General features: G+C 38.0%; 1 protein-coding gene across 1 annotated transcript; it reads right to left on the bottom strand.

The window, feature by feature from the left end:
• Positions 1-419: 419 nt before the first annotated feature.
• On the bottom strand, positions 420-19,359 carry LIPJ (lipase family member J). The gene is made up of 9 exons (XM_008689596.2): positions 19,351-19,359; positions 18,428-18,545; positions 12,363-12,561; positions 11,315-11,424; positions 9,660-9,796; positions 8,930-9,076; positions 5,370-5,441; positions 1,785-1,856; positions 420-844 (listed from the first exon to the last, which is right to left on the bottom strand). Exons 1-9 carry the CDS (start codon positions 19,357-19,359, stop codon positions 611-613), a joined length of 1,098 nt encoding a protein of 365 aa, XP_008687818.2. The 3' UTR covers positions 420-610.
• Between the last annotated feature and the right edge of the window lie 4,680 nt (positions 19,360-24,039).

The following is a 24,039-nucleotide window of genomic DNA, read 5'->3' as shown; positions in this document are numbered from 1 at the left end:
AGAAGCACCAATATTACACTGGCATCCAAGCTTTCTTTCTTCCCTTTTTCCTCCCCCAAACGTCTTTACATAGCTCAAATGTGTGTCTACTCTTCATTCAGCATAGAGAAAAATTAGCTTTCATATCAGCAAGCATTCTCCCAAACTCCTTTTATATCATATATGCTCATATTTCTTTGAAGAAAAGAAAGCACCTTTCTCAAAAAGTCATCCCTTAAAAATTATGCTTTTAGTTTCTTAGGTTTGCATGTAGAAACACAACAGATTGCTTTGGGCTGAGTCAGAATCTGCCATTCTTCCTCATATAATGAAATAGGAGGGCACGTATTGCATGGTGCACTGGGTGTTAGACGCAACTAATGAATCATCGAACTTTACATCAGAAACCAGGGATGTACTGTATGGTGACTAACATAATATAATAAAAAAAATTAAAAGAAAAAAAATAAATGCCACTGATTTAATGAATGGAAGGCCCGGGGCAGTGAAAAAAATAGGGAAAAAGTACAGACTTTATTTAAATAACTGGAAAAACATGCATTGCAAGAAAAAAGTGATTGGATGTTAAGAGAAGTGATACAGATCCTTCAACACACAGTACCGTAGTTCTTTATAGATTGCCTTGGATAATGTCAATGATGTCACGGTAAACTTGCTGATATACATCTAACCCGAACAAAAAGTCTATATGATTGTAGTAAGAAATAGTTTTATGGTAAATATGGTTTGTAATTTCAGAAAGCAGATTTTTCACATCTTCAGGATCGGCCAACAAGTCATTGCCCCCGTTCCAAGTTGCTGTTGATACATTCATGTTCCTCACATCATAAAATGGAGAAGTGGACTAAATGTAGAGGGTTTTCACAGAAAATAATACATAGAAGGTGTTCTTTACTAGTCTTTAAATGATGAATTAATACAATTTTAAAGTAAGCTGAATCTAAAATAATTACTATTACAGAAGCAATGAATATTGAAAGGATCATTATTACGGTTTTTACTTAGAAATAGGTCAGATACAAATCAAAACTAGACTGTATGCTCTAATTCAGGGTATTCAAACATTCCACAGAGGGAATTTCAGCTTTATTTATAAGGCATGAAAGTACTTTAATCAAAATTTTCTGTGGCTATATAACCGCCAATATGTTCCTCAGTAAATGGTAAATATTGGCAGTGGGAGCCAAATCTGATTTTGTTGATTTTCATCTTTCTATTTTACTTCAGAGTTTTACGCAAGCAAATCATATCAGGCATGAAGTTTAACTAAGGCAGAAAAGCATGGTGGAAAAGAATAACTTTGAAGAAGACAGAGTTGGGTTCTAATACCTCAAGATTTCTGTCATCCTCCTCATACAATTAATACCACCTTCTCATTAACTTTTATCTTTTCTTCATTATTATGGGTTTGTCTTATCTTCCCAAATACAGTCAATAGCTTTTAGGGTCAAGAACCATATTATGCCTTTTATTTCTTATTTAACTAATCACAGAGCTACGCATATTATAAGCACAATATTTTTCCTCTTGAGGGAGGATGAATTACTCTACAGCCTGTCAAACTTCTCCAGGATTATCCAAGGTATTTGTCATTAAAATACATAGAAAACGTGGAAAAGCCCCTTGTTGGATGTGACAATATGGAGCCAAATCATGGCGATCTGCATCTGCTGGTCCTTCTCACTCTGTCATCCTACTCCTGGGCTTTACATGAGCCACTGTCTGCAGCAACACCATCTGAACTGATCAAGGAGATAGTTTTTAGCTTATACATAATTACGTACCTGATTGAAATGAGCCAAGTTCAGAACAGGACTGCCCCAATCAAAAGCTCTCAAGTGACTAGAATTAAAAAGCTGAAAGAAAAATTGTAAAAGCAAGATTATACTCATCTGTTTACTACAGCGCGGCTGGTGAAATGAGGTGTGCATAGCACGTACTGCCCCTTTGTACTGGGCCTGTTGGTATATGTGCAGGGAGACTTCTTTGCTTCTCCCTTCCTTTGTATAGGGCAAGAAATGGAAGAGAGAGGAGGGAGGGGAGGGGGGCAGGAGAATCTACAGAATATGGTTCTATCATCTTCATATAAATGCACATTTCCCCAAGGCCTTTTACCTTGTTAAAGGGAGCCTGTGTGCTTGGGGCAACATCAGCCTTCCCCAGAAATCCTCAGGTTCATTCACAGAGGTCAAAAGTGAGTGTCTACGCACACCAGGGTGGCCTAGTCTGTTGAGCTTTGGGGGCGCCTGGGCTCAGTTGGGAGCATCCGACTCTTGGTTTCGGTTCAGGTCCTGATCTCAGGGTTGTGGGATTGAGCCCTGCGTTGGTCTCTGCACTCAGTAGGGGGTCTGCTTGAAGATTCTCTCTCTCCCTCTCCCTCTCCCTCTATCCCTCCCTGTGCTCATGCTCTCTCTCTTTCTCTCAAAAATAAATAAATAAATGAATAAATCTTAAAAAAGAAAAAGTGAGTACCTAGGACTAAGTGCACTAGGACTGAAATGATACTTCCCCAAACACCCTTGCTTCAAACAACAATGCTCAAGAGCATGTTCCAGAAGCCATCCCTTGCTTCACCATCCATACTTGTAGCTTCACCACCACTAACTGCTGTGAGCCTATTAGGTCTAATCTAATTGAGTCCATTTTTCCCCCTAATAATGTTTTAATTGGAGGAAGGTCCAGACTCTCAGCTTACCCCATCTTCTCTGGGACTGACTGGTCTCCAGGCACCCCCCATTTTATCTCCTCCCAACTCCCCCAACTCCTAAAACTCTCTATCATCTGGAATTCTGTCATTAGCCTGTATCTTAAAACCCATCTCGGAGGGGCTTTTTTATCTTCCTGCTCTCTGGACAACCTAATTTCCCCCAAGAACACTTCTTCCCCTGCATCTCTTTCCTTCCACAAAACTGGCTGAGGTTATTTATGATCTTAACATTTGTAAAACTTGTCAATTCTGAGGAATTTCCTCATATTACCTATGAGCAGTACTTGACCAGTTGTCCATTTCTATCCTCAAGAGCCTTTCTTCACTTAGCTTCTGGAATATCATCATTTCTTGATCTTCATTTTTCACTTCCTGCTCCTTTTTGGTTTCCTTGGTGTATTCATCCAGCTGCTGCTGCCTGACCTCTGAATCTTTCCATGTCTCGGCCCTCCACCCTTGCTCTTCTTCTCCCCATCTGTACTCATTCTGTGTGTGTTCTCATCCAGCCTCTTGGCTTTCAGTGGCGTTCATATTTAAAATGTTTATCTTCTTCTGTAAGTCTCTTCTAAACCCTAGACTCTTATACACAACTGCTTATTCAAATTAATCACTGGGATGTCTCACACTTAACATCTCCAAAGTTGAACATCTTATCTGTCCCTCAAACCTGCACTGCCACCAAACGTCCCTATCTCCTTTAATGGCTATTGAATCTTCTCCTTACTTAGGCCAGAATGTCTGGAGTCATCCAAGACTCTTCTTTCTCTCTTCTCATAGAATCCATCATTATCCTTGGCTGCATGTTTCCCATACATATGTATACTCAGAACCTAACCCTCTTCACCACCATTCCTGGGAACAACACATCAGTGTAGGCCATCATCATTCCTGTTTGGATTATGGTAGTAAGCTCCTAACTTTCTCATTGTTTCCACCTCAGTGTACCCAATATGGCACCCAAAGCATTCTTTTTTTTTTTCCAAGTAAACTCTACCACCAACGTGGGGCTCAAACTCACAACCCCAAGATCAAGAGTCATATGCTCTGCCAAGTGAGCCAGCCAGGCACCCCTCAAGGCATTCCTTTAAAAATGTAAATCATATAATGTCCCTTCCCTGCTCAAAAACCTGTAGTGGCTACTCACTTCAGCCAGAAAGCCAAAGTCTTCACAATGGCGTACTTGTTCCCTTCTGGTTCTAGTATGTTTCTGCCCCCTTTTCCCTGCTCCTTTCTCCTTTCATCACTGACATCAGCCTCCTGGACTTCTCAGAAATCCCCTGACTAAAGGGCTTTGCATTGGCTATTCTCTCTGTCTGGAATGTTCTTCCCCCCAGTTCACATTGCTAATTTTCTCGGCTCCTTTAAATCTTTTCTCGAATGTCACCATCTTGTTGCGGCTGGCCTAAACTCTCTATTCAAAAACACAACTGACTACCCAGTATGCCTAATCACTTTATCTTGCTTTTTCCCCTTTAATTTTCCATAGCTTCTATGCCCTTCTAAAGTTTTAATAATTTCCTTGTTTTCTATGCTTAATGTTTACTGTCTCTATATCTACCACTAGAATGTAAGCTTAAAGAGGACAAGAATATTTATTTTGTCCACTGATATATATCCTGAGCATAGAACAGTACAGGGCACATAGTAGGTGCTCAATAAATATTGTTTCAATGATGAATAGATGCAAAGATTGCTTAGATTTTCCTGGCCTACTTATCACCAGGAATGAACTAAAATCTAGAGATAAGTCAGAGATTTTTAATAATTTACCTCAAAACACTCACTTAGTAGATTTAAATATTTTTAAATGAGAAAGCCCTTAATCAATATCTCAATGATACTGTAAATTCAACAGTGTTTTTTAAGTTTAAATAATACTCATAATCATCACCCTGTTGAACTTTTATAGTATTTTTGTTAGTTAAGTCAGAGCATTATTATTAACTCCATTTTTTAAATTAAGGAAACTGACTTCAGAAAGATTAAATGAGCTTGCTCAGTGTCTCACTGCCAGTAAGGTTCAGAGAAAGGATTCAGTGTCTGATATTTTGATCTCAAGTATCCTGTTCTTTCTAAGATATTATCCTGGCTCTCAACATTAAGATGATATACGCACTGGACTTTTTTCTTCATCAATATTCATGCAACAAGTATTCTTGAGTATCTGCTGTTTGCTCAGAACTCCTGGCCTTGCAAATGTAGAAGTGAATAAAACTTGTGCATGGTCCTCATGGGGTTCACAATTGAACAGAGGACACCTGTGTTCTAGTCTTAGGTTTTTTATTTTTTTATGTTTTATTATTACTATTATTATTATTATTTAATCTTAGGTTTTTTTTAAAGGAATAGCTCTGAATTTTTGGGCAAGTCAAATGATGAACATGGCCTCAATGATTCCTAGTCTACTATTCTGAATTAATATTTTCTCATTTGTAAAACAGAAAATAATTATATTGCTCTGATCATTGCTTAGGGCTAGAAGACCTAATAGATTTTGATGTTAACATATTATAAATGATAAAGAATTACACAAATATATAATAGTTACATTTTATCCTTCTAAACTTATCATCCTATGGCAATGGTATGATTCCCAGAATGATGGGATAAACCATGAGTAGTATAAACAAAATTGTACTATAATGCATTTGAAAAGTTATACCTGACTCCAGTGTAACATATTTTGAACAGATGTCCCTGCTGGGTTATGTGACATATACACATCCACACGACTCTGAGGGGTTAAAAAATAATTTTTATACTTAGTCCAACCAGAGAAAGCATAATCTTTGATATTTACTACACTAAATAATTTCAATAAAATTTAGAACTATTTTTAAGTAAATAATAGAAATAAAAAGATAAAATTATATTTTAATTAAGTACCTAAATATACTTACTAAATGTGTAATTTTTGCATTAATGTAGAAACTATTACTGGATTTCCAAGTTATGTAGTCTGTCATCCCATACTGAAAACAAACAAAACTCTTAGGGCTCACACACACACACACACACACACACACACACACCTTTTGAAAACACAAAGAACTGAAAAGATAGGAAGAAATGACCAGGAAAAATGGAAAAGAAAAAACAAAAAAAACCTCAAAAAAGCAAAATACTAAATCCAGTTTTTCCTTCAAGTTATTTGCTAATCCCAGAGAATCTGAAGTTTCATTGTGAGAACTCAGGTAGTTGAGGAAAACAAAAATCAGCCCAGGGCCTGCCAAGGGCAGTTCGGAGATTTAAAAAGAAACCCTCTCCATGATGAACTGGGCTCCTGAAATTCTACACAACTCCCAGTGGAGCAATCAGAAAGACAGCAGCCTTCATGTCAACCTGTCATCTAAGTTTGTATTGCCTACAAGGTCCCTGGGAAACTCAATCAGTGAACAAGACATATAATGTCAATGTTATCCTATCAAAACCTCAGCAAGTTATCTTAAGGATATCAACAAACTGCTTCTCAGATAGAGAGGCAGAAGACCCTGAACAGCCAACACAATACCGTAAGGGAAGAACAAAGTTGGAGGACTGACATATAACAACTTCAAGATGTACTGTAAACCTACAGTAATCAAGACAGTGTGGTATTGATGAAAGAACAGACAAACAGATCCATAGAATGGAACAGAGGGTCCCAAAATAGACCCTATAAGCATAATCAACAGATCTTTGACAAAGGATAAAAGGCAATACAATAGAGAAACAATGGTATCTTCAGCAAATGGTGCTGGAACAAGGAGACAACCACATGGAAAAGAAAAAAAAAAGAATCAAGACACAGACCTCACACCCTTCACAAGAGTTAACTCAAAATAGAACACAGACCTAAATGTCAAACTCTAAACTATGAAACTCCTAGAAGATAACATAGTAGAGAAAATCTAGTTGATTTTGGGTCTAGTGATGACTTCTTAGATAAAACAACAAAGGCACAATCTATGAAAGAAATAACTGATAAGCTGGACTTTATTAAATTTAAAAACATTCACTTTACAAAAGACAATATCAAGAGAATTAGAAGACAGGTCACAGACTGGAAGAAAATATTTGCAGAAGACATATCTATGAAGGACTGTTACCCAAAATGTACAAAGAAGTCTTCAAACTCAACAATGAGAACACAAACAACCTGATTTAAAAATGGGCCAAAGACCTTAACAGATACCTCACCGAATAGCAAATGATGATGAAAAGATGCTCTGCATCATACGTCATCAGGGAAATGCAACTTAAAGGAACAATGAGATACCACTACAAACCTATGAAAATGACAAAAGTCCAAAACATTGACAGCACCAAATGCTGGTGAGGATGCGGAGCCCCGGGAATTCTCCTTCACCGCTAGTGGTAATGCAAAATAGTACAACCACTTTGGAAAACAGTTGGGTGGTCTCTTATAAAACAAAATCTATCCTTGCCATGCAATCCCGCAATCACACTCCTTGGTATTTACCCAAGGGCGTTGAAAACTCATGTTCATGCAAAATCTGCACATTGGTGTTTATAGCATCTTTATTCATAATTGTCACAACTTGAACAAAATGTCCTTTACTAGGTGGATAGATAAAGAGTGGTACATCCAGACGATAGAATATTTTTCAGCACAAAAAATAAATGAGCTACCAAGCCAGGAAAAGACATGGAGCAACCTTAAATGTATGCTACTAAGTGGAAGAAGGCAATCTGAAAGGGCTACAAACTGTGTGATTCCAACTACAGGACATTCTGGAAAAGGAAAAACTGTGGGAGACAGGAAAAAGATCAGTGCTATAGTGGTTGCCAGGACTTAAGTGGGGAGGGATGAATAGACAAAGCACAGAGGATTTTTAGGGCAGTGAAAATATCCTATATGAAACTATGATGGTAGATTATGTCATTATACATTTGTTAAAACTAACAGAATGTAGAACACCAGAGTGAACCATACTGTAAACTATGGATTTTGGGTACTTATGATGTGTCGATGTAGGTTCATCACTTGTAACAAATGTACCACCCTGTAACAAATGTCCTTGCTACACCCAAGGTCATCTAGGTTTTTCCCTATGTTATCTTCTAGGACTTACAGAGTTTCACATTTCACATTAACATCTATGATACAAATTTGAGTTAGTTTTGTGAAGGGTATAAATTTTGTGTCTGGATTCATTTTTTTGCATGCGGACGTCCAGTTGTCCCAACACCATTTGTCGAAGATACTATTGTTTTTCTATTGCATTGCCTTTTCTCCTTTGTCAAAGATCTGTTGACGATATTTATGGGGCTCCATTTCTGGGCTTTCTATTCTGTTCCACTGATCTTCTTGTTTCTTCTTTAACTTACCCCACACTGTCTAGATTACTGTAGTTTAATAGTAAGTCTTAAAGTTCAATAGCACCAGTCCTCCAACTTTGCTCTTTCCCTTCAATACTGTGTTGATTACTCTGGGTTTTGCTTCTCTCTATAAACTTTAGAAGTCATATGTCAATATCCTTAAAAGAGCTTGCTGGGATTTTGACTGAGATTGCATTGAATCTATAGACTAAGTTGGTTAAGAATGGACATCTTTGAATGAATAAATTGGTTCTCATTGGGAAATTATGAAATGGTACAGGTGTGGGAACCGACCAGTTGTCTAAATGCTACAACTGCTTCTGCCAAGTCCTGATTTTTACTTTAATGTGCTTAAAAAGTCTTAGAATGAATGCCTACATCTGTAACAGCATCTATACGCAATCAATCCATGTGGCCTTGGTAATAGTAGCTTGCACCCCTGAATAGTCTCCCACTCCAGGAATTTTGATGAATGCCAGAAGCATGTAAGATAATTAGCAGGCACTAATGCTAATTACATAAGGGTCAACAAAAAAGGGAAGGATTGTTAGGAACCAAGATATAAGAGCAGGAGTTGTGAAAAACAAGTGATAAAAGAACTTAATAAAAGAATTTTTGGGAAACTAACACCCAATAGTAAAGGCCAATAAAGAGACACAACACAGCACCTGCTCTCTGTTCTTTACAGAGAGCAAGACAAATGTGACTGCAGAATAATCCCAGCATGCTCATGCTGATTAGTTTCAGAATGTTGGTATAGTCACAAAACCAGAAAGGTTAAGAATCTATTAGTATATGTGGATAAATCATAAAATCACACACCAGGCATAAAGTAAGTACTATTAAAGAGCTGCTTTCTAAAAATTGACAAAATACATTTCAAATTCAACTTGTTCTCACCATATTTAAGTTCTCCAGGTCACATCCATAAATCATAAACAAGATATCACGGCAAATCTTACCAATAATCTTCAGTGGACACAGCTTTGAACCAACAAATCTTTTAAATGAGGTATTAGGTAGGAAGTCTTTGTTGCCAAAGAAAGCCTGTAAAACAAATTTAGTTTATTTATATTTGGAAGACCAAAATAATTAATTAAGAAATAGTGCAATGAGTTCATTATATTTATAATCAAATGTATCATCTAACATTAATTTAAAACATTTAAATTAGAGGGGTACCAGGGTGGCTCAGTTGGTTAGGTGGCTGACTCTTGATTTTGGCTCAGGTCATGATCTCAGGGTTGTGAGATGGAGCCTCATGTCAGGCTCCGTGCTCAGAGCAGTCTGCTTGTCCCTCTGCCTGCTTGCCCCCAATCGCTCCTGCATTTTCTCTCTCTCTCAAATAAATAATTAAATAAAATCTTTAAAAAAACATTTAAATTAAGTACAAAACTTGGAAGCAAAAGATAGAGATAAGTTGACTACTGGATTTTCCTTCACAATGAGATGTCCACAGGTATTATAAGTAAAATCCTATTCCTTTGGAAAAACAAAAGAAAGAATCCAGTGTCACCGAAACCAAAAAAAAATTAAATTCATACAAACGTAGTCAAGACCTTTTATTTTGAAAGGACAGAATCGTCGTCATTTTGGATTATCAACTACGTAAAGGAAAGGAATAACATACCTTTATCACTGACTTCCATTTGTACGCCATTTTAATTAAAGGGCTCTTTGAGTATTTAATAGAAAAAACTGGAGCTAAGGCAAAAAATATTTTGATTCTTTCAGCTATCTTTGGTATTGTGGAAAACGTTATGAAAGCTGGAAGAAAATAAGACAGAAATTAACTATTCTTACACAATTACTAGCATGTAAGAAATGACATCATGGCAAGTTCAATATGGCAAGCATATTGAACTTATGCTATGACCACTTAATTGACTCATTCATTTCTTAATTCCCTTATCAAACATTTATCGATCTCCCGTACGAGACATGCATATCGATCACAACCTCATACTGATAATTAGTATTAAAAACAATGTCTAGACCATAAATAATGATAAGTCAGCATTAAAAGAGTCTTGTAACACCATAGTTGAGAAATCAGAAACAATATTGAACATTTCTATAACTGGCAATGGTGAAAATAAGTTGCAGAGCTTTTCTGATATTCGAATCTTACACTTTAGGTGAGAGATTCAATACGTGTCAAATTGTTTTAATATTTACTTTTAATATATTTCGAAACATCCTTCCCTTCTTGTATGGAGGATACCAAACACTAGTTTATATTTTATTGTTAGTTTAGAGTCATTAATATGACAAATTGTAGTTTTCCCCTTTATGACATCTTATCAAGCTACATTCTTGCACATCTCTCTTTTTATAGCTCTTCTGTCTTCTGAATTCTGAGAAGACAAACAACCAAAGAATTATATTATGTGTCAATAAACTCTAGCACATTGCCCACTTTTTTCTTATTTAATAATTTTCTAAGATTCCTGGTTCCAGATAACCGAACAGCTAGAGAATTCAGACTCTGAGTCACACACATGGTTAACAAACACCAGAGAAAAGATCTATGGAAAATTGGATTAGACTGTTATTTAACACACTTTTTAAAAGCAGGAAGTGGATTATTCCTGTAAGAAAAGGATGATTTTCAGCCTAGAAAAGACTCAATGAATATTGGCTACTATTATAAAATAGACTTTGTTACTTCCAAATGAGGAAGTGTGGGAGTAAGAATGTTTACCACACCATGTAAGAAAATTATGTTGGGTTTTAGAGAATTTTTTTCTTTTCTGAAAGTGAAGTTGCTATGCATTAAATAGAAGCATTGTTGTTGTGAGCTGACGGAAGCTCTTTTCTAGCCTCTTTAAACATAGGAAGACTTTGCTCATCTTCGTGTATGAATCGTCTATGTATCATCCAAAGTTTAATCTGTCCTAAATGCATAAACATAAATGGCTTCTCACGTCTCTCCCTTATGCCACACTTAAATGACAATAATAATAAGTATGAAATTTCTATTTGAGGAACAAGTGGTAGTTGTGATCTCACTTTGATCCCAAGATGGCTACGCAACTTCTGAACACTTGGAAACAAAGACAACCACCAACAACCTGTGATTACAATGAATTCTTTGTGACTGAAGAAGACAAGGTAGAAGTAAGGAGGGGGTGAGCTTCCAGGGCCTAGCTGCGGGATGCTCCTCTCAGAGCTCTGCTTTGTGTCCCTTGTAGCTCTGGGAGCTTGCCCACGTCCTTAGGAGATGTGTCTGCAAACTCTACAAAAGTCATCGTGGACTACTAGCGACAATCCTTCTTGCCGTACCAATAGTGGTGCCCTGGGAATGGCCTATGTAAAATATTTCCTCTTGTCCTGTGTGCTTCACGATGAAGTCAATGGAGGCTGGGAGGTCGTATTTTGCCATCTCATCAAAACTACAAAAGAGAAAAGGAAGTTGAAATCTCTTTGATTCTAATGTGTTGTTGACACTTGAAGATGATGAAAAGGTAAGTGAATGAAAACAATTTTCAATTCTCTTTAGGTATTTTTTTTTAAAATCACACCCAGGGGTGGAGATTTATTATTTTTTTTAATTTATTTATTTGACAGTGATAGAGACAGCCAGCGAAAGAGGGAACACAAGCAGGGGGAGCGGGAGAGGAAGAAGCAGGCTCCCAGCAGAGAAGACCAATGTGGGGCTCAATCCCAAGACCCTGGGAGCACGCCCTGAGCTGAAGGCAGATGCTTAACGACTGAGCCACTCAGGCGCCCCCAATTCTCTTTAGAAGTTATGGGGTACCTGGGTGGCTCAGTTGGTTGAGCATCTGACTCTTGATTTCGGCTCAGTTCATGGTTTCAGGGTCATGAGATCGAGCCCTGCATCAGACTCTGCACTCAGTGTGGAGCCTGCTTGAGCTTCTCTCTCCCTCTCCTTCTGCCCCTTCCCTGAATCATTCTCTCTCTCAAATAAATAAATCTTTAAAAAAAAAAAGAAGTTACATGTCATAATGTATCTACTGAATAATGACTGCTATGAGAACATAAAGTCAAGGAAATAAAAGAGTTCCAAGATGGTCTTATAAAGAGGCTGTTTGTTTATTTTATATATAAGGAGATAAACTAAATATCTAGGTTATGAAGCAAAACAATAGTTAAAGGAAGGGTGGGGTTAACCAATAAAGGTTACTACTGAAAAATGAGAAAATCAAACAAACACTCTTTAATTTTCAAACAAAAATTGACATAAATTGTGATGGTCTCTTAAAAGACTGGATTGGGAGAAGACACTTCTACTTTATTTCATTCAAACACAAAACAAAATATCCAACACACTTATAAAATAAAACGAAATATTACTCGATGCTATTTGTACCTGAAGGCCCAGAATGCTTTAGAATTTGTCTTTAGATACTTGTGTTTCCTGGACCAGGTAGTCCCTCTGCTGTTCCCCATCCACACGTCATAACCAGCATCTGCCAGAATGAAGCCCAGGCTGTTGTTGGGAAGATTGGAGACCCAGCTGCTGGCAGATGTAAACAAACCATGTTGCAAGTATACAACAAGCCTCTGAGCTAGGAACAAAAATGTAGGGAATTTCTTTTTAAATGTTGTAGTGTCTGCACAAATATCTTATCTAAAACACAATCTTTTAATACGTGACAGTTTGAAGTTTTAAGAATATTTTTTAATTTTTATATTGTATAAAAACAGGTCCCCATATACAATTTTATTTATTTTATTTTAGAGAGCGAGAGAAGGGGGAGGAGCAGAGGGAGACGGAGAGAGGGAATCTCAAGCAGACGCCACTCTGAGCATGGAGCCCAACGTGGGCCTTGATCTCATGACCCTGAGATCATGACCTGAGCTGAAAACAAGAGTCAGACACTCAACCAACTGAGCCTGCCACGCTCCCCTCATATACACTTTAAATAACGTATTACATAAAATATTATATTTTACGTGATTTTGCCACACTTCCATTTTGTAAAATGATTTTATAATCACATTTTCCCAGACAGATTCAATATAGGTGTCATCATTAGAACCACTGTTAGTTACCTAACCAAGTTTCCAGAACCCTAATTGTACTTCCAAGGTTTTTTGAGAAATAACACCTTTCGAATAATGTAAGTGTGCTCACGAGTAACTTTGTTTAAGCTCCAAGCTGTCATTTACGCATAATCCACATCGTTGTTGTCTCCTGCTGTGATGCTAGGGGTGTCCCCACACAGGTCCACTAACTAGGCTGATGCTTATACTCTCCAGCTATCATGTCACAACTGCACACAGCTGCTCCTTCTCCAGAGAGGCCCTCTTGGCATTACCGGCTAAATGGGAGCTCCCACACGGGAGGAGGAAGGAGACAGCACACTCTCTGACCAACCGACACAGAGTACAAAAAGCTGAGTCCCTTGCTTCAGGGTTGGACTAGCTCTGATGTACTTCATGTTCTGTATCTCCCCAAGAGACCAGGGTGAGGCTAGACTCCAGGTGAGACCACATATTTGCTTAACTTCTTCCTCTGCTCTCTTCTGCTTCCCCCGTTTCCTTTTCCCTGAGCTCTCCTCAATAAATCACACACACTCAAATCCCTGTCACAAGCTCTGTTCCTAGGGAACCTGACCTAAGAGTTACTACTAAAAGTGACCAAGGAAGCAGACATTGGAGGATGGGATTGTGGAGCCGGATTACTTGCTGGCTGGCTGACATTGAGGACCACATCGTAGGTGGAGTACTGAAAGAACCTTCACGTTATAGCACTCCAGAGGCTAAAATACTCACGTTTCCTGTGATGGTACAGGAGAGGAGTGACTGGCTTGTGCTGCAGCTCTCACGGTTAAGAGGTACAGGGGAAATAGAATTAGGAGGTCTGGAGAACTGGGTACCTATTGTTGAGTGCCAGCGATGCTTTAAAGAGGGAATATTACAGGCTCAGGGCAATCAATCATCAATTCAAAGCAAAGGGTGAAAGTCCTAAGACTTTTTTCGTAGCACCTTAACACCTCATCTTCTACGGCCAGAGGCCAATGAGGTGAAAATCATGGTCTTGAACTAATTGTAAGGAGAGTAGAACTTCAGGAAGGTTGAATTCTCGCGGGCCTTGATAGGAAAGGAGGACTCTGAGACTTGAGATGAGACTATCTGAATAGAAGAACTCTAGAAGCTTGAGTCCCAGATTTCCCTGAACTCACTGGGACTACAGAGTGACCCATTCCTCTTTGTCAGAAGACTCTGACTTAGATATCTTTCAGAACAAGGCTTCTCCTTCTCAAGATCCACCCTGATCCCTTCCTGTATACTCAGTCACTAATGCTGGTGGAGTTCTCCAGTGGCTTGACTGAGGAACTGTTAGGCCTGCTGACGGAGAGGAGAGATTGTAACACTGAAAGAGCTATAAAATCTGAAAGAGTATGCCTAAGTGTTGGATAGGAAATAAAGGAAAGATATATGTGTGTGTGTGATGATGATACATATATATATATAAAATATAAAATTATATATAAATATATACATTACATATAATATAAATACATATATAATTTATATAAAATATAAACAATATATAAATATATATAAAATATAAATAATATATAAATTATATATATGTGTCTATATATATATATATACACACACACACACATATATATATATAAAACCTTGCATCGTATATATCTACGAAGCAAGGTTTTACACACTGGCAGTGGTTGAGAGGTCAGTCTCGACACTCTGCTAAGACTTCTCAGAAGCTTAGAAAATTCCAGAATAGCAAAGCAGATTGCGGAGGAAAGGATACAGAGGCTTAGACATAGGTATGCTAATCTATTAAATAAGACCAGAACACCCACCAATTGATTAACATGCCTTGGGAGAGCCCAGAGGATATTTCATTTACCAAGTTGAACAAAAATGCACTGGTGAGGACATCAGGGGAATTTAAAAGCTCAGAAATGGTGAACTTCGACTTCCATCCTGGGTTGTATAATAAACAACTGGAAAGAGTATTGCTCTCACTCTTATAAAAAAACACAAACAAACAACTACGTTCAAATTCATGACTTCTAAAAAACTTATCAGAGAGCTGATTCACAGAGCAAAAATTGGGCCCCAATCTGAGGAGAGAGAGGTGCTTACAGGGAGAGAGGAGACATAAGTCCTCCCTTATGGGGGAGACACAATCTGAATAGGTCAGGTAGAATAATTGAAGAATTAGTGAAGGCCAGGGATAGGCTCCAAGGACAGTGTGAAGGACAGGGTGCAGTAGAAAAGGGGGAAGTCTATATCCTCCTGTAAGCTCTGTCCCATGAACCTTATAGGAACTTCACAGAAAAGATTAGGGAGAGTCTTGCAAAAGTGTCCATTGTGGTGCAGATCTGTGAGAGGGAACAACAGTTATTGCAGGAGGGGCAAGACACTCTTCTCTGACCCTTTCCCCTTCTGCCCTTCAGAACAATACTCAATCTTGGGCAGGGGAACAGAAAGGGCACACACAGGGAGGGCAATGAGCACTGCATACGGTACACTAACTAACCAAAAGTGCATGGGATGACTCAACCAGTAGACGTCAGCCAGTCACTGGTCTTAGTCACCCTGCTGCTCTGCAGTGGGCTCACACAAGAAGTAGCCATGATGAGAGAGATGTAGTTAACCTGGCCCCCCAGTGTGGGTGCCTCACCAAGACTACTGCTAGGAAAGTATGTCTGACCTGCCTGCAAAGGAGATCTCACAGGGTACATCCCCTCAAGGAGACCAAACCAACCACTTGGAGACCAGTTGGAGACATCAGACCCTTTCTCTCCTGGAAAGGTCGACAATTCACTATGACTGGCATTGATGTATGTTTTGGCTATGATTTGCCTTTCTTTCCACATAGAACCATAGCCAGCTAGCACTGCTATTCCAGAGTTCACGGAGTTTCTTCTTCTTTTTTTTTTTTTAAAGATTTTATTTATTTGTTTGACAGAGAGAAAGACAGCCAGCAAGAGAGGGAACACAAGCAGGGGGAGTGGGAGAGGAAGAGGCAGGCTCCCAGCGGAGGAGCCTGATGTGGGTCTCGATCCCAGGACCCTGGGATCACGCCCTGAGCCGAAGGCAGACGCTTAACGACTGAGCCACCCAGGCGCCCCTGGAGTTTCTGATCTACAAATATGGAACCCCTCATGACATACCTCAGATATGACTGCAGGTCAATGAATGTGCATTCATTAGCATATGGCCTTGGAAGACCACTGGTCTTACCACGTTACTACCATCAAGAGGCTGCCAGCCCAACCGAGCAATGAAACCACCACGCAGTAGAGATACCAGCAGGGAGATGACATCTTGTAAGCGTGGGTCCTATCCTAAGGACTCGTTATATACCTTAAACAAATGGCCAGAATATATTGCTGCTTCCTCTGATTGGTAGAACACATGAGTCAGAGAAAAAAGGGGTAGGATTAAGACTCTCACCCAATAATTCACTCAGGGGTTTATACCTTCTGTCCTCACAATTTAAGTCTCCATAGATCTAGAGGCCCTGGTTCCCAGACAGAAAACACTGCCACTAGTTCATACAGTAAACATCCTAATAATAAAGCTATAACTGCTGGCTGGCCATGACTTTGGGATCCTCATGACAGAAGACTGGGGGGCTGGGGGTGGTGGCAAAGAAGGGAATTACTATATTGGCAGGAGTAATTGGTCATCATGATGAGGTAGGGCTTCTGATACAGAATGAGGATGGGAAACATTTGGTATTGACGTGATTCACTGGCACACCTTTTGTTATTCCCATACCTTGCTTTACCTGTAGAATGTACAAGTACTGCAACCATAACCTATTAACGGGCACAGTAGCCCTTCAGGATAAGGGCCTGGCTTGGCCATATCAGGGGAGATGGCTGAGAGGGAGGGGAATCTACAGTGGGCAGTAGAGGTGGGAATTTAAGAGTATTAGCCATGGCATTAAGATCAGCTGCAATGGCAGATGTCATACTTTGTTCCACTCACCTTCCTCTTGTAAGTTTCCCCAGAAATTCAGACCAACCCAAATCCTGGAAAACCTGTACCTGGATAAAATAAGCTTAATGTGAAAAGCAAATGGACCTGAGTAATGTGGGAGGTGCACTCAGTTATTTTGGTGCCCACCTAGACTTCCTTTCCTAAGCAGGTAGAGCATGCTTCTAGCTGTTGTGGGTGTTGCTTTCTAAGTGTTCATTATTGCCCCTCTCTCTGTAGGATTGCCGCCCCCCCCCTCCGGCAAATGGCAATTGCCTCACCTATGAGATTACACCTCTTTCTTTGAGTAGCCTTAAGCAATGACTAACTGCTGTGGCAATGCAAAAGCCTAGCTCCCTAACTTCAAGGCAGGACCACTTCGGTAATGCAGTACCTGGATCCAATGAGCTCCCCTGAGATCAGACTCCAGGTAGGCTTAGCTGAGCCACATCCTTCCTTAGCTCCTTCCCCTGCCCACCCCTGATTTCCATATGACCTTCTCCAGATGGTAGACCAGCAATAAATCACAGGCTCCTGACTCCCTGTCTCTGGCACAGCTTCTAGACAACTCTGAAGCACTTACTGTATTTTTAAATTACCTTTCAATATTTTATTACACTATTCATGAAATTAGGTCATACCCTGAAAAATGATTACTATAATTATGTTAAATCTATGTTAACATTTTCCGTCTAGTAGCTGTGACCTTTATAAGGATCCAAAATTACTTTGATTGAGGTTGTTTCAAATTAGTATCTTTCCTGAAATATACTTGAATGTTTAAAATGAGAACTTGAGAGGGTATTTTATAATATGAGAAACATTCTTTTCAGGGAGAAAATCTAAAGAGAAAACTAAAAAAAAAAAAAAAGAAAAAAAAAAGAAGAAAAGGCTGGCTTTTATTTGAGCAACTACATGAATAAGCAAAAGTAATCCATTACATATTCTGCCAGTAAGTGGCCGATATAGGATCATAACCCTAGGGACAAATTTGAGTGCTTTATTTTTTTGCACCTCACTTGCAGATAGTGATGTACCTATTTTGGGGACACAGAACCAGAGATTGCTACTAACTTGATCTCTTTGATATTATGAGGGGAGACAGCCATAAAGACAAGGAAGGACATTTTTACCAGCCATTTTTCAAACCTATGTTACCATGTTACCATTTCTAACCCCTCATGAAACAAAGAGTTTGGAGAGAATCGACATAAATGAGTAAAGTGAGCCACAAAGAACTTGGAACAGCTTAATTTCCACCACACTCTAAAACCACCCTGTGAACAGGAAGCCAGGGGAGATCAGGCCTTCTTCTGGGGGCATGCAGAGACACGCACGAGGAGTTAACTATGCGCTTAACCTTTAAATCCTTTTCTTGTCCAAAACCCACGGAGAAGAAATGGAAGAGTTAAGACCTTCAGGGCCCAGACAGTCACCACGTTGTTCTGAATTGAAGATTACCTGAACTGTCATTGTTCGTCTTCCCATAAGGAATTCTGTAAAGGCCAAGGATGTAACCGTCTTCAGTAACAATATCATACACTTCGTCTGGGTAGCCCCAATAGGAAATAATCTGGCTCTAGATAAAGAAAGAGGAAGCCTTTTAGGATACGATTTCTGGTCAGTTAATGGAACCTGATAATAATCTAAACTATTAATGTAATCATGGAGCTTTATATTGTCTCTCAGCCTCAGGACTATTTTTTTTTCACTAGTTCACTGATTCATTCAGTAACATATCTTATTTTATTTTATTTTTTTAAAGATTTTATTTATTTATTTGACAGAGATAGAGACAGCCAGCGAGAGAGGGAACACAAGCAGGGGGAGTGGGAGAGGAAGAAGCAGGCTCATAGCGGAAGAGCCTGATGTGGGGCTCGATCCCATAACGCCAGGATCACGCCCTGAGCCGAAGGCAGACGCCCAATGACTGCGCCACCCAGGCGCCCCTCAGTAACATATTTTAGAACACCTATAAACATCAGTCTTATATATTACTTTTTTCCTAACTACCATTAATCAAACTTTTACTCAGCCATCTACAATTTTAAAATATGTTTATCCACAAATGTTTGCATGTTTATGCTTATAGCTAAGCTTATATCTGGAATTTGTATGTGTGCGCATGTATACAAAAGAGAATTTATAAGTCCTCTGTAAAGGTATTTAAATGTATGTCTATATATTTTCATCCAGGGACAAAATAAGGGTGAAGGGAAAACTGTGAGCTACAGAATAGGAAATGGGGACTATTAGTTGACCCACACAAAATGTATGAATGCAGGGATATTTGACTGCAGATGTATTAAAATAAAAGCCTCCCCCCCCCCAAGAAACAGCATTCCCAGTTTCAGCAGCTTAGCATTTATTTCCTAGCAACTTACAATGTTCATGTTCGCTTCAGGGTTCCTAGCTCTTCGATATTGAAAGGCACCTTGAGTAGTCCCAAGAATTAAAACGGAAGACATCACTTTGAAAAGGTAGGACATTGGGATCTACATATAAGAGGAGATGTGAATACTATTAAATGGCAGCAAGTGATACCATTTGACTGTTTCAATAATTCTGTGAGTTAGGGAATATTACCCTTTTCAGGTAAGAAAACTGAGGCTTTGAAAAATTAAGTAACTTGTCTAAGGACCCACAATGTATAATTGGCGGTCAAGATTCCAATTCGTTCCTGCCTCATTCCCAGATCTATGCTTTTCCAACTACCCTCTTCTGCAGCACGAACTCCTTTTTGAAGTCTCCATTATAGAATTGTTTAGCCCAATTCTGAAAGCTTTATCATATACTGCAAGTTAATTGATAGCTGAATTAATGATGTAATAATATTCTTACCAGACTAACACTTGTTCATTTTTTAAAAAAGATTTTATTTATTTATTTGAGAGAGAGTGTGTGTGAAAGAAAGAGACCACGAGAAGGGGGAGGCTCGGAGGGAGAGGCAGATGCCCCACTCAACAGGGAGTCTGATGCAGGACCCCGGGATCATGACCTGAACCAAAGGTAGATGCTTAACCAACTGAGCCACCCAGGCATCCCTGGACTAACACTTGTTTAAAGTATGTTTGAAGGTTGCTGGGTTTTGGGGAGGGAAGGGGAATGGGTGAGGAGATTAGGAAGCTTGGATAACTTAACTTTTATCCAGCTTTTCTAATCTAGATTTTATTGCATATAGGAATGGGAGTTTGGGGAATACCCTAAATTCTGGGAAGCCAGGACTCTTAAGTTCTTTCTAGAAAAGTAAGAAACCAAGGAACCACTGAGGTCATTACTCACATTCTCTCCCTAAAAACATGACTTATGGATCTCATGAGCCTTGTACAATAAACCAGACACTATACCTGGAAGGAAAGTATGAAGAGTTTATAAAATGTCCAGCTCTGCCACTCACAAGCTTTGTGACTTAAAGGAAATTACTTCACCTCTCTGAGCATCAGTTTCTGTACCTATGATATGTGAATAATAGCTACTTCTCAGGGTTGTTATAAAACTTAAATTTGATAAATGTGATATGATGCTTTGTTAGTAGAATACTCATCACATAGCTAACATTTAATGTATATTAGATTTCCTCACTTAAGAGAACAAACTAATACCAGCAACTTAGAGAAATAATTTACATGCAAATAATTGATATGTCTCTCTTTTATATTTTGTTAGGCTAGTAAGTTTTGAAATCAGTGAGTGTGAAACCTTCAACTTGGTTCTTTTCATTGGAATTTTCAACCCAAGAGACTAGCATTTCTCTTATTGTTTCATTCCACTGTGTAATACATATTGAAAAACATGTGTGCTCAGTTTTCTGAAGCAGACTTTATAAAAAGTGTCATGGATGCAGTTGTCAAAATCACTCAGTATGTATAAGCAAATGCTAAGCCTGATGATCAGCTTATGGAACTCTTGAAAGAAATAGAAAAAAAATTGAGTCTTGTGTTCTTTGCCAGAGCTCATAGTCATAGACTATTTTTAAAAGATTTAGTGTACCGCCAACTCTTATTCAACACTGCCCTGAAACGAAAGCAATATTACCAAATATCCAGTAACCAAAGAAAAAAAATGATGGCAGTGTGACTTAACCTTTTTTCATCGATATGCTGGGGAAAAAAAGCTCATTTATTCCCTTATACTACAAATTATGTGTAAATGGAAACTTTCCATAATGCATATCGATAATAATGATTTCACATTTTCGTAACATGAATCAATATGTGGATTTATTTCTACCTAATAGCATTATGTAAATTAGCTACAAAAACTACCAAAAAAATTGAAAGAACATTTTGTGTGATACTGATAAATTTAGAGTTTCTTTTATACTCTAATTTGAATTTGATATGAATAATAATAATTAACGTGAGCTTTCAAATTAGCTTAACTTCGGACAGATTTAGTTTTCAAATTGATACACCACTTTAAACCCAAATTAACTCTCCTAAAAAATTGTTTTAAATTGTCAAAGTAGATGCAAATATGCAAGGAAAATCATTCATTTGTAATCAATTTAGTTATTGGACAACTTTGAAATATGTTTGAAACAGCTTGGATATGTGAAACTACTCTTTTAAGCATAAATTTTATTTTATTTTTTTTTATTCTCTATTTTTTAAAAAGATTTTCTCCATTTATTTGACCAAGAGATAGAGAGAGCCAGAGAGCATAAGCAGGGGTGGGGGTGGGGAATGGCACAGGCAGAGGGACAGCAGGCCCCCTGCTGCGCGGCTCTATCCCAGGACCCTGGGATCATGACCTGGCCAAAGGCAGACGCTTAACCAACAGCCACCCAGGCGCCCCTAAGCATAAATTTTATGAAATCTAAACACAGATCAAATATGTCTGATAAAAAATTTAGCTCTCAAATTGACATGTTTTTATGGGAGTAAATTACACACTGGAATTTAAAGGCTTAATACAAAAAAATGTAAACTATCTCAATAATTTTATGATAACTGCATATTGAAATGATAATCTGAATATAATGGGTCACTATTAAAGTCACGCCGATGTTACAGAATTAGCCATTCCTATTAAAATAAAATGTTACTTTTACCTGCAAACCTTGTACCTAACACAGCAGATTATCATTATTACATCAATTTAAGTCACTCACCATAATTTTCCATCCATGCTGGCTGCCTGATGAAGTATTATTCCATGGACCAATCACCGGTGCTTTGCTCTATTTAGGGCAAACTTTTATAAGATATTGAAGATGAAAGTAGAATGGAAAATTGAGTTTTATACAAGAACACTAAAATTCAAGGCAACCAAAAATTTTAATAATCATCTTTAAAGATTATCACCCAATTAGTGAAAGTACTTAAACAAAATATGAAGTTACCAAAAATCTGCATTATTGATAACACCCATCGATGACCAAATATAATTTCCTAAAAGCTGATTTGAGGGTTATTTTTCTTCAGCTTCTGGCATTAAAATGATTAGTTTGACTCTAGAGACACCCCACAACAATGAAAAACATTATAGCCATATCTCTCTGTTCTTGTTGATTTTAGGTGCCTAATATGTGTGTCTTCAAAGTAGTCAATCATAGATTGTGTTCCTTTTAGCAAAAGTTGCTAAATAGAGTCATAAGGCAAGCCAAAAAAAGAATATTGTTCTAGAAGAAAAAATAAAATGAGAACATTTAACTTCAGTGCAATATCAAACCCAGCCTCCTATCATCTTTCAAGCTACCTTCCCACATGCTATTCTAAATAAGTCACAAAAATGAGAGCACATCTACAATGGTTGTTAGTGGTAGTTTCCCACTGGCTTTGGTTAAAAAAAAAATTTAAATTATTAAGACATGATTCCAATTCTCTAAAAACCTGAAATAGATTTCCATTCTTCTGCCTGGTAGTTATTGCAGTAACAGCCATGAGTTGTAAATATATAGTCTATGCCTGCTGTAGCAGTTCAAATATAATCTTAAAAGTATTACTAGGTTTTGAAGATTTATCCCTGTGGAAAACATGAGCAAGTTTTCAATTTTTTTACTTAAGCCATATGATAGAAAGTATAACATTATTTGAAGATGGGCTAAGATTATCTTAAAATGTATATTGTAGACCCTAGGGAGACCACCAAAAATGTTTTAGGAAGCATAAAGAATAAAGGAGATAATATGGAATAATAATAAATGTTCAGTTAAACCCAGAGAAGTGAAAAAGAAATAAAGAAAAAATAAACATGATAGCAACATGGTAGATTTTAATCAAAAATCACTTTATATGCAAATGGTCTAAGTGCACCGGTTAAAGACAAAGATTGTCAAATTATATTTAAAAAAAGCAAGACTAAACTGTATGCTCTCTATAAGAAATTCATGTTAAATATAGACACAAGTTAAAAAGTAAAAGGTAGAGCAAAATATACCAAAAGAAGGCTGGACTAACTATGTTAATTTCAAACAATGTTGACTCAGAAAAAGGAATGTTATTATGGATAAAAAGGGAGATTACATAATGATAAGGAGTCAATTCTCCAGGAAGACATAATGATCCTAAATTTTTGAAGATAGTTTAAGGGTTTATGGGACACCAACAAGTGGACCAATATACACACTATATAGGCCCCAGAAGAAGAAAGAGAAACAGGCAAAAAGCTTATTAAAATAATAACAATAGCAATAATAACAGCAATAATAACAACAGCTGTAAACTTACCTAACCTAGGGAAAGAAACAGGTGTTCAGATCCAGGAAGCCCAGAAAGTTCCAAAAGAGATGAATCCCAAAAGACCCATACCAAGCCACATTATAATCGAATTGTCAGAAGTTGAAGGCAAGGAGAGAATCTTAAAACAGTATGAAAAAGAACTTGTTATCTACAATGGAACCCCCCATAAGACTATCAGCAAATTTTTGAGCAGAGACTTTGCAAATCAGAAGAGAGTGGCATGATATATATATTCAAAGTGCCGAAAGAAAGAAAAGAAAGAAAGAAAGAAAGAAAGAAAGAAAGAAAGAGGGAGGGAGGGAAGGGGAGAGGGAGGGAGGGAGGGAGGGAGGAAGGAAGGAGAAAGAAAGAAAGAAAGAAAGAAAGAAAGAAAGAAAGAAAGAAAGAAAG

The sequence above is a fragment of the Ursus maritimus genome, unplaced genomic scaffold (assembly GCF_017311325.1).
Source record: "Ursus maritimus isolate PB19 unplaced genomic scaffold, ASM1731132v1 scaffold_7, whole genome shotgun sequence".
In the NCBI taxonomy this organism is placed as follows: domain Eukaryota; kingdom Metazoa; phylum Chordata; class Mammalia; order Carnivora; family Ursidae; genus Ursus; species Ursus maritimus.
This window is presented reverse-complemented; position numbering and strand designations above follow the sequence as displayed.

Coding starts and splice junctions, on each gene's coding strand:
- LIPJ (XM_008689596.2), bottom strand. Junction 11,425..12,362: donor AAAGCATTCTGGGCCTTCAG/GTACAAATAGCA, acceptor TCTCTTTTGTAG/TTTTGATGAGATGGCAAAAT. Junction 9,797..11,314: donor TTCCCAGGGCACCACTATTG/GTACGGCAAGAA, acceptor ATTTTCTTCCAG/CTTTCATAACGTTTTCCACA.